General features: G+C 37.9%; 1 protein-coding gene across 1 annotated transcript in view; it reads left to right on the top strand.

Annotated features, from left to right (window-relative positions):
- Window positions 1–12,043, top strand: part of ANO3 (anoctamin 3) — a 323,668-nt gene that overhangs the window by 254,826 nt on the left and 56,799 nt on the right. Inside the window, 3 exon segments of the mRNA XM_031653387.1 lie at window positions 3,709–3,791; window positions 4,205–4,345; window positions 4,875–5,039. Coding sequence (XP_031509247.1) covers window positions 3,709–3,791; window positions 4,205–4,345; window positions 4,875–5,039 — 389 coding nt within the window.

The following is a 12,043-nucleotide window of genomic DNA, read 5'->3' on the forward strand; positions in this document are numbered from 1 at the left end:
CTTTTTGGACCGTTTGGGTTGAAGGGGGGTCCTTACTAATTGGGGAAGGAGCTGGGGGAACACCGGGACAGGGAGGTAGACTCTGAAGGCTTCCTGTAGGGCATAAATTACACTTTTTACATAATTGCGAGTTGTTTCTTAATGAAAAGAAAGTTTGCACATGTGGCACTTCACTCCATTTGCCCTCCTTTCTACAAAAGAGGTCTAGCTGTAAGATGGTGTTATAATGTATACTTCCCTCACAGGACCAGGTTTCTCCCCCTTGAAGAGTATATTGTGGCCAGGCAGTACTGCAGAAGAATATAAGTCACTTCTTTCTTAGTGTCTTGAGGGTCAAATTGGTCCCAATTCTCCAGAATACATCTTAGGGGCATTTTTGCCTTGGGGGGAATGTTTCACTTCTGAAAAAAGAACACAGGGATGCCAGCACCCCTAGTCATTTTCCAATGAGCATTAGTCCTAGAGCGTCCTCTATGGTCCTAATGCTTATTCCTTTCCAGGGTGCATAACAACCCATGGACCTCTGCTTATCGAATTAGTTACGCTCACCGATGTAGCAGTCCTGCACCCCTTTTCCCGCCTCTCTTGACCACAAAGAAACGGGTCTAGGCTGCTGTATTCTAATGGTCCTTTACCAGCGTGCCCAACATTGCCTTTGGCTCAAGGGTGAGTCCTAGACCAGGGCTGGGTTCCTGAGTATTTCATAACAACCCAGCTGCCCCATCAAGATTCATTCGCATAAACAACAGTTCTTATGCAAATTCGTTTCAGAGAGGGTGTTGGTAACCTTTTGACTCAGTATTGAGATAGAGTTTTTTTTTATTCTGTAAGTACTTTAAGGCTTGACTGAGTGCAAACAACTCACACGTTTGAGCAGACCAATTATTAGGCAATTCTCCTAACTCTGCTTCCACAAGAGTCCCCCTGTCAATACTGAATACCCATTGTGGTTTTTTTTCCTCAGTCACCCGGGAGGAACCATCTATAGTCCTTTCCTGAAGGGCGTTCCTCCTAGGTCTGGTTGGACCTTTGTATGGTAATTAATATTTAAATCACCCGTTAGGAAATTTGCTGGGTTACGGGAATTTTCAGTGGTTAGTGTTAAATCACCTTTTTCTAACAGAATAGCCCCATACTTTAAGATTTTTGAGTTAGTAAGCTACCTGTTTGCTTTTTTTGACTTAGGATAGCTCTGAACTATCCTCACAATGGTGAGGTGTGCTCACAATGAGTTTTCCTCTGAAGATTCTTTTTCTACTTTCTTCTGTTAGCAAAGCAGTTGCTGCTACCAATTGAATGCATTTGGGCCATTCGCAGGTTACTGGGTTAAGGATTTTTGATAGGAAGGCTGTGGGTTGTCAGTGGTCTCAGTGTTTTGGGCTACGCCCTTGTTTACACTGACAACAAGGTACTATTGGCATGTTATAGTGTCACAGAGAAAACCTTCAATTATCTGTTATAGGTTTTAAATTTATCCTGGCTTTTAAAGGAATAGGGTACACTGTTTTTCCTTTACCATTTCTATCTTTTTCTTTCTCTCTTTCTTTCTCCTTTGACTTTCTGTCTCTCTCTCTCTCTCTGACTCACCTTTTGTCTCTGTCTCTTCCTCTCTCTCTCTCTCTCTGCCTTTCTCTTTCTCCTTTCTGCCTCTGTAGAAGAATTTTGGAAACATAGTGGAAGGACGTTCGCTTGTTGCCCCATTTGCCGCTATAGGAATATTAATTAGATAGGAATAACTTACTCAATTGTTTTCATGCTGATCTATTACGTTGTTGTAGACCCAGTTCCAGTTGTTAAAATACTGGGTTATCAGTTCTAAGGCCCTGGCAAGGGTGGTGGGGAACGGTTCCCACATAACTGCCCATGTCGAGAGCTGTATGCCTAAATTGGGAGAGTCACCAGGGACAAGACTCCCTGGGTTCATAGCCTAGTTGCTTAAGGACACAGTGTAGAGCTTCCTTAGGTCCCTTTGGAGATACAACCTGCTCTAATACTTGGGAGTGGAAGTGAAAGTCTGAAGCATTAGTACCTAGGAGGCAGGGATCAGGGGAAGTAGATTCAGAAGTAAGGAGAATTTTGGGTCTACACTTTCAAGAAAGTCGTGGTCGGGACCCAGGAGGTATGGGTCAGAAGGAGACGAAGGGGTGCACGCATGGGCGACTGTTGAGTAGAGACTTCTGGCTGTGCCATGATCTCAACTGGCCAACGCTAGGAGTTCGGGATGACAACTTTCTGCCTCTAGTCGACCCTCAGCTTCCCCAGGAAAATTGTGAAAGCAGAAGCTGGTTCCAGGCAGAACAACACTCCCAAACCCAGAAGGGTTGGGGGTTGTTAGAAAGCTTTTTCCCAGGAAGCCTCACACCTGAGTCTTTAGTCCAGCGGCCACACTAATCGTTTTTAACTGGCTGACAGGTGCCCAGTTATTTTCCTCTAATTCTAAGGAAAGATAGGACAGAATAGCAAAAGAAAGTGGTTCAGTATTACTCACCACTTTGGAGAAGCCTCACGTGGGCCACCAAATGTTACCAGCAGGTCTTTGTTCTTAGAGCTCCCAAGATGGTGGTGGGCCACTCCCAAGATGGGGGGGGGGGGCTGCTCCCAAGATGGCGACAAGCCTTTTGTTCTCTGACCTGGGGTGCTTGGCCTCACGGATTCCAAGGAATGGAACCTTGGGCCATGCGGTGAGTGTTATCGGTTTATTAGAAGCCGTGGGTCATGGAAGAGAACTGTGAAACCCAGTGACTAGTGTTCAGCTCAATTAGGATGAATCTGGGCACTTACCCATGCAGGAACAATGGCGAACCTTTAGCCTGATCGGGAGTGGCAATGGATGCCTTGCTGGATCAGGAGGGATGGAAGTCAGTGACGGGTCTGCGACAATGGCAAACAGCAGTGGTCGACAGTGAACAAAAGCTCAGCTTGAGCCATAACAAACATGGACCAGAAGAGTGTGCAGTTGCAAGAGTTAATAGAGTGAAAACAAAGCTCCCATACAATGGGAGGGGACCTAAAGAGGGTTGCCCCAGTACCACACATTTCTAAAACGTATGTGTGAGTTGTTAGTTGTGTCCACAAAGTCTTGAATGGTGTAAGATAGAGCCCATCTAGAAAAAAAATTAAACAGCAATCGTTCTCCTCGCTGTTTACACAGAAAAGCTGTCAGTTCAGGAATTTCTTTACTTTTTCCACTGAGTCCTTTTCCATCCATGTAGAGTCCACCCAGAATATGAATTCGAGAGTTTCTTCTCTTGTCTTTCTTTTCTCCTTCACTACGAGAGTTTGTTCTTTTATTCTCTCTCCTACACCAACTCGCTGTAAGTTCTGGACGAGTATCACATGGTCTTTATTGTGATTCTTGGAGAAGGCTTTATTTGAGTCTTTAGATTTTGAATAAGCATATGCAGGTCAAAAGGGTCAATATTTAGCTCAGTAATATTGATTGCATCATTTTGATGAGCTGTGCTGACAAAAAGTCCCTGCTTCTTGGTTCCAGTAAAAGAAATCACACCCCTCTAGCAGTGTATGTTAATAGATACACTAATTAATGATGTATAAACACAGGAAGAAGAAGAAAAGGGAAAAATAAAAATTGTATTAATTACTTTAATAATAATTTAATTTTAATTATGAGATAAGATATATCAATATAAAGAAGAAAAGCAATATGATGTGATTTGTGTAAAGAATTATCATTTTTATATTTTATAGCCACAGTCTTCCTGGAGTTTTGGAAAAGGAGAAGGAGTATACTGACCTATACTTGGGACCTTATCGAATGGGAAGAAGAGGAGGTAAGATGTTAGCATACAAGGAAATAGCGAAACTGGGCTATTACAGGATATGGGAAATTATCTGCTGCCCTAGTATTCAGGCTGGAAACAGTTAACCATCATTAGATTTTTCCCTTGATTTTTCCTACTAACAAAATTTATTATTTTATGAAGATAATAGAGATCAATGAAGTATGTATTTTTCACACCACTTCTGTGATGTTTCTTTAAATTACATTAGTGGAAAATTATACTGATTACAATACTGCTCAGGATTTATTTGGAAGGCAATTTGATGTTATTTTAAAAAGGCTGCTTTATTGTGAAGACTTAATACAAAAGTAGGCCAAATTTAGGAGTATTGTATCAACTCTTGGGAGTATTTTTTTTAGTTTATGGCTTTGATATTTAGATAACTTTAGTTTCTCTCATAGGAAACACTTCGTCCCCAGTTTGAAGCCAAGTATTACAAGATGGAGATCGTAAATCCCATCACGGGAAAACCTGAACCACATCAGCCTTCCTCAGACAAAGTCACTCGTCTTCTTGTTTCTGTCTCAGGAATATTCTTCATGGTAAAGTATAGCCATCAATATCAAAATGTTTTGGGATTCCAAATTTAGAAGTAAGTTCAATGATACCAACTCATTTTGTGACATTGAGAACGTCAGAAACCTTATTCTTTCCAACACCTTGGTAATACATACAATTAAACAAACAGAAGTCACAACAGGTTATGGGGATTTTACAAAGGCAGTTTGTGCACCTTTTTAAAGAAAATACTTTTTGGGAGAAACAGAGATCGTCTAAGATAAAATGGAAATTATATGAGTTGACCTGATGGATTAGATATCTTGTATCTAATGAGCATTCCATTTAAGAGGACATTGGGCAGAATTTGCATGTTAGTGTGATAACAAATTTTGTCCTATTTATTTTGATTAGAATATAACTTCCTTAAAGGAGAAAATTAAATCTAGATATCCTTTCTTGGAAAGGTAAATACCTTCAATTCTTGGGGACAGTAGATTTGATCTATGGTTTTGCTTTTGACTTGTTAGTGATGTAAAATATGGATGTTTTTTCTGGTCTCTAATATTGTAGATATCCTTGGTGATCACTGCAGTGTTTGGAGTCGTGGTGTACCGCCTGGTTGTCATGGAACAGTTTGCATCATTCAAGTGGAATTTCATCAAACAATACTGGCAGTTTGCAACATCTGCTGCTGCTGTCTGTATCAATTTCATAATCATTATGTTGCTGAATCTTGTAAGTGTCTATAAGGTTATTCTTCAGTAGATAAAAAAGGGGTGGAAAGGGGAGAGGTCTATGTTTCCTTTATATTTGAAATGTATTTACATGGAAGCCAAAATAAGACCAAGCCACATTTCTGTCAATGACAACTCAGTTTAACAGAAAAGATTTCATCTTTCTGGTTTAGATGATAGATTTTTGAAATTAAAATAAATTCCAATTGTATTATCTTCCCTGCATTTTGAGTTTATAATCTGATTAGTGATAACTTCCATTCTTTTAGTATCTAGTGTGTACTAGAGATGGTGCTATGCACTTTTCAAACAAATAAAGAATTGTTTGGGCTTTAAAATCATCCTAATAAACTCCATTTTATAAGAAAACTTGTTGGAAAGATATGGGAAAATCTTTTTGAAAGCGAAGTATTGTTATCCACTAGTCTTCACAAGAAATGAAAAACAATAAGGCAGTTACTCCATTTTTCTTTCTCTGAATCTAGCGTTTCTCTCTTCTCTCTCCTGTTCTCCCCCTCCTCTTCTGTTCTCTGTCCTCTCCTCTCCTCCTCTCCTCTCCTCTCTCCCCACCTCTCCTCTCCTCACCTCCCCCTCCTCTCCTCTCCTCTCCCCTCGTCTCCTCTCCTCTGCCCACCTTTCCTCTCCTCCCCTCCCCTCTCTTCCCCTTTCCCCCTCCCCTTCCCTCCTCTCCTCTCCTTCCTTCTCCTCTTCTGTCTCTCTCCCGTAATCTCTCCCTCTCTCACATCCTCTCCCTCCCTTCCTTGCTCTCCCTCCCTTCCTTGCTCTCCCTCCCTTCCTCTCACTCCCTCTCCCTCCTTCCCTCCCTCCCTTTCTACCTTCTTTCCTTTCTCTCCTTTTCCCAGTGCTTCTCTTTGCACACCTGCTCTGTTCTATAAGAAAGATAACTGGTTTTGCCTAACTATATCATTTTGTCATAGTTTGGCATGCTGTGGCATTGCGATGCCTTTATTATCTTCTTTGACTCTCTATATGACCATGTTCCTCATGTTTCAACTGCTTATTTAACTTAAATCATCCAGTATTTTTATGTGCTAGCTACTCAAAGAAAGCACCTTTTTTTTCAACATCACGTGCACTTAATAACTTATGGACAAAATGTCCATGGTTGATGGCACAACAGTATGCATAGGCCTATGTCTTCAACAAGGTCTATCAATGGGAACCAATTTCCTCTGAAAATAGAAGGCACCTATTGACACATTAAGGATAATATATTTAATTCTTCCAACAGCTCCAGTATCCTGCATTATGTAAATAATGAAACTGAGATTCAAAGAGCTAAAATAACTTGCATATACTAAGTGTTAATGTTAGTATATTTACATCATGAGATAATTTCTTTGATATAGCTGAGCAATACATAAGTAATAAGGTTGGTAATATAGATAGATAATATGCATTTGGTTCCACATATGATTGATACTGACATTACTTGTTTAGCCTGGAGGGAGTTGAGACCATTTGCTATTCAACTTTAAAACAATAATCAGAGAAGATCTTAAGAGAAAAGTGAACAGTCACGGTTATAAAATGAGTACACATTATTATGAGGACAGTAGTTAACATCTTCTACTGGAGTTTGCTTTGCTCAGGTCCAGTTTAATTTGTAGAAAGAGAATATTGTTTACGTTATGTCTAAACGAGCCATAAAATAATTTATGCTCTTGACTCATAATTTAAAATTTACAATAAACATTGAAAAAAATGCATAGAAGTGGGAAACCTATATGGTAGTATATATAAGATAGTATAGGTTGTGCACTGCACAAGCACCACATTGATGGAAGAGTCATTTTCAGCACAGACACTATAGATTTTTACATTTTTGCTGATACTTTTCTGGTATATAGTAAAACATCTTGTTTGTAACAAAATCACTACGAACTGTGACAGCTTTTCAGTAGACAGAGGTTATTGCAACTGGCCCTATTATCTGGGAAAAGATAACTAAGTAGTTGTGTTTATTTCTAGGTCACACAAGCAGTCGCCCAATTTGATCTTAAATTGACTCATTTCTTATTGTAAGTAGGTTGGTTGACAAAAAAATTAATAATAGTAACTGGTCATAGTTCTGCAATCCAGGATCTTATAGTCTAGTGGGGAAAGAGAATTGAAGAATTCAATGAAGAATGCACAATTGTTGAAGCACAAGGGGCCCTGAGTAAGGTGAGAAAAAAGTCATCTATTGCTCATGAAAAGTTTTATGATAGTGGATCAGAAGACTTGAACAGAAACAGAGAGGGTGCTTATTCTGATCAGCCAAGAAAGAGCAGAAAGGAGATTGTTGTTTGAAGAAATTCAGCCCACAAATGGACAGAAGCACAGAAATGCATGTTCTTTGCCCTTAAGGAAATAATGAGAAGTGTCTGTGAAGCATATTAGAATAAAGAAAAATAAGATTGGAAAAGTAAATCAGTGCCTAGCTTTGGAGGTGTGACTGGTATGTAAAGAGTTTGGATATGATGTTATTTTTTTGGCCACTGTGGGCAGTGAGAAGCCATACTTGATGGTATTTGATAGGTAAATAGCCACAAATCATCTTACCAGATACATTTATAGATGTAAAGGAGATTAAAATATTAGAAGAGGGGCCAGGCATGGTGGCTTATGCCTGTAATCCCAACACTTTGGGAGGTCAAGGCAGGAGGATTACTTGAGCCCAGCAGTTTGAGACCAGCCTGGGCAACAGTGAGATCTCATTGCTACAAAAGATTTTTTAAAGCCAGGTGTGGTGGTGCACACCTGTAGTCCCAACTACTCAGGAGGCCGAGGTGGGAGGATCAATTGAGAGCAGACGTCAAGGCTACAATAAGCTGTGATCACCCCACTGCACTCCAGCCTGAATGATAACATGAGACCAAGCCTCAAAAAAAAAAAAAAAAAAAAAGATATTACTGTGTAATAGAACACTAGAATTTATTTATTCTGTCTAATTATAATTTTGTACCCATTGATCGACGTCTCCCCATCCACCGTTCCCCCAACCCATGTAATTTTCGTGCTGGTAAGTTTGAAAACTCTCAAGAAAATGTAAGCCTTTCTGGGGAAAAGATAAATAGTCACAACTGCTTAAAGTAAAAGTAGATATTCTAAGTAGATTGTCAATCATGAAAGAAATTGTAAAACAATATCACAAACTAGTAAAGCAGTCTTATCATAGGCACCATATTACATTTTTTAAAAAATTAAATAAAAAGATAATTACCTGTTGTGCAAATTAATCCAGCATTTAGATAAAGAAATAATGCTTCCTGGGTAAACATCAACCTGATTTTTAAAATATATCTGGCAATGGTAATATCAAAACTCAAACTAAAGAGCATTTACAGCTATATACATAATAATGGCAAGTATAGATCAAAATATTTTCTAGAGTTACCTCTTGAAAGGAAGAATGTAAGTAATTTTTATTTTCTTTACATATTGTCTAATATTTATCACATATTTGAATTTTCTAGATTTGCTACAATAAGGTTATATTCTATTCAAATCTAGTAAAGGACAAACCTTTTTTAAAATTAATTTCCAATATTCGATTTTAAAGGAATTATCAATAATCCAAGATTCATATAGAAGGATTATCAGTTATAGTATTATTTAGAGTAGTAGATATTAGAAAAGAGACCCCCTTAAATAACCAAAAATAAAAGAAAGTTATTCAAATTCTGTATAAGGTAGTATCATATAAACTATTAAAATGCTATGTGAATATTATTTAAGAACATGAAATGCAGTTATATAAGGATATAAAAGTTTACTTGATTCCATTTTTTCTAGAATACACATACAGTCTTCTGAATTTTGAAACTTCAAGAAATTACAATCAAATATTAACAATATTGGTCCCTCAGTAGTGAGAAAAAATGTGGCACACCCTTTTGATTTAGTGTAAATTTTTGTTCGTAGGGATTTGTATTTGTTTAGCTAGTATGTTTATTTTAATTCACATATTATAATCGTACATGTTTAGGAGTATAATTGGATGTTTTGAACGTATGTATGTTGTATGATGATCAACTCAGGGTATTTAGTATGACCATCACCTCATGGCAATTATCATTTCTTTGCGATGGTCATCTAAGCCTCTTTTCTACCTATTTTGTAATGTAAAATACCTAAGTGTTAAACAATGTCACCCTACTGTGTAATAGAACACTATAACTTATTTATTCTATCTAATTATAATTTTGTACCCATTGATCAACCTCTCCCCATCTTCTCCTCCCCAACCCAGTCTCTGATAAAACTTCCTCTATGATATCATCTCATTTATTGATTTTAAGAAATCCTCTGCCCATTGCTTGTTTTTGTCAGTTTAGTTGAAGATTCAGATGGTTGTAGATACGTGGTGTTATTTCTGAGGTCTCTGTACTGTTTCGTTGGTACGTATGTCTGTTTTGATACTAGTACCATGCTGTTTTGGTTACTGTAGCCTTGTAGCATAGTTTGAATTCGGGTAGTGTAATGCCTCCAGCTTTGTTCTTTTTGCTTAGGATTGTCTTGGCTATACGGGCTCTTCTTTGGTTTCATATGAAACTTAAAGTAGTTTTTCTAATTCTGTGAAGAATGTCAATGGTAGTTTGATGGGAATAGCATTGAATCTGTAAATTACTTGGGGCAGTATGGTCATTTTCATGATATTGATTCTTCCTTTCCATGACAATAGAAGGTTTTTCTATTTATTTATGTCATCTCATATTTCTTTGAGCAGTGGTTTGCAGTTCTCCTTGAAGAGGTCCTTCAGATCCCTTGTTATCTGTATTCCTAGGAATTTTTTTCTCTTTGTAGCAATTGTGAATGGGAGTTCATTTATGATTTGGCTCTCTGCTTGTCTATTGATGTTGTATAGGAGTGCTTGTGATTTTTGCATATTGATTTTGTACCCTAAGACTTTGCTGAAGTTACTTATCAGCTCAAGGAGTTTTGGGGTTGAGACGATGGGGTTTTCTAAATATCCGATCATCTTATCTGCAACACAGACAATTTGACTTCCTCTCTTCCTCTTAGAATATCCTTTGTTTCATTGTTTTGCCTGATCGCCCTGGCCAGAACTTGCAATACTATGTTGAATAGGAGTGGTGAGACAGGGCATCCTGTCTTGTATTGATTTTTAAAGGGAATGCTTCCAGCTTTTGCCAATTCAATATGATATTGGCTGTGGGTTTTTCATAAATAGCTCTTATTATTTTGAGATATGTTCCGTCAATACCCATTTTATTGAGAGTTTTTAACCTGAAGGGATATTGAATTTTATTGAAGGCCTTTTCTGCATCTATTGAGATAATCTATTGAGATAATCTGCATCCATTGAGATAACCAAGACAAATTTTTGTCATTGGTTCTGTTTATATGATGGATTATGTTTATTGATTTGCATATGTTGAACCAGCCTTGTATCCCAGGGATGAAGCCAACTTGATGGTGGTGGATAAGTTTTTTGATGTGCTTCTGGATTCGGTTTGCCAGTATTGTATTGAGGATTTTTGCATCAATGTTTGTCAGGGATATTGGCCTGAAATTTTCTTTTTTTGTTGTTTCTCTGCCAGGTTTTGGTATCAGGATGATTCTGGCCTCATAAAATGAGTTAGTGAGGAGTCCCTCTTTTTCTATTGCTTGGAATAGTTTCAGAAGCAATGGTACCAGCTCCTCTTTATACCTCTGGTAGAATTCGGCTGTGAATTCGTCTGGTCCTGGGCTTTTTTTGGTTGGTAGGCTATTAATTACTGCCTCAATTTCAGAACATATTATTGGTCTATTCGGGGATTTGACTTCTTCCAGGTTTAGTCTTGGGAGGGTGTATGTGTCCAGGAATTTATCAATTTCTTCTAGATTTTCTAGTTTATTAGTGCAGAGGTGTTTATAGTATTCTCTGATGGTAGCTTGTATTTCTGTGGGATCAGTGGTGATCTCCCTTTATCATTTTTTATTGTGTCTATTTGATTATTCTCTCTTTTCTTCTTTATTAGTCTGGCTAGTGGTCTATTTTGTTAATGTTTTCAAAAAACCAGCTCTTGGATTCATTGATTTTTAAAGGGATTTTCATGTCACTATCTCCTTCTGTTCTGCTCTGATCTTAGTTATTTCTTGTCGTCTGCTAGTTTTGAATTTGTTTGCTCTTGCTTCTCTAGTTCTTTAAATTGTGATTGATAGGGTGTTGATTTTAGATCTTTCTCACTTTCTCTTGTGGGCATTTAGTGCTATAAATTTCCCTCTAAACACTGCTTTAGCTGTGTCCCAGAGATTCTTATACATTGTGTCTTTGTTCTCATTGGTTTCAAAGAACTTACTTATTTCTGCCTTAATTTTGTTATTTACCCAATAGTCATTTAGGAGCAGATTGTTCACTTTCTATGTAGTTGTTTGCTAATCCTGAGCTCTAATTTGTTTGCACTGTGGTCTGAGAGACTGTTTGTTATTATTTCTGTTCTTTTGCATTTGCTAAGGAGTGTTTTACTTCCAATTATGTGGTCAATTTTAGAATAAGTGTGATGTGGTGCTAAGAAGAATGTATATTCTGTTGATCTGGGGTGGAGAGTTCTGTCGATGTCTGTTAGGTCTGCATGGTCTAGAGCTGAGTTCAAGTCCTGAATATCCTTGTTAATTTTCTGTCTCGTTGATCTGTCTAATATTGACAGTGGGGTGTTAAGGTCTCCCACTCTTCTTTGTTGGTTTAAAGTCTGTTTTATCAGAGACTAGGATTGCAATCCCTGCTTTTTTTTTTTTTTTTTTGGCTTTCTATTTGGTATATTTTCCTTCATCCCTTTATTTTCAGCCTATGTGTGTCTTTGCACATGAGATAGGTCTCCTGAATTTAGGACTCCAATGGGTCTTGAGTCTTTATCAAATTTGCCAGTTTGTGTCTTTTAATTGGGGCATTTAGTCCATTTACATTTAAGGTTAATATTGTTATGTGTGAGTTTGATCCTGTCATCATGATGCTATTTGGTTATTTTGCACACTAGTTGATGCAGTTTCTTCATAGTG

The sequence above is a fragment of the Papio anubis genome, chromosome 12 (assembly GCF_008728515.1).
Source record: "Papio anubis isolate 15944 chromosome 12, Panubis1.0, whole genome shotgun sequence".
In the NCBI taxonomy this organism is placed as follows: Eukaryota; Metazoa; Chordata; class Mammalia; order Primates; family Cercopithecidae; genus Papio; species Papio anubis.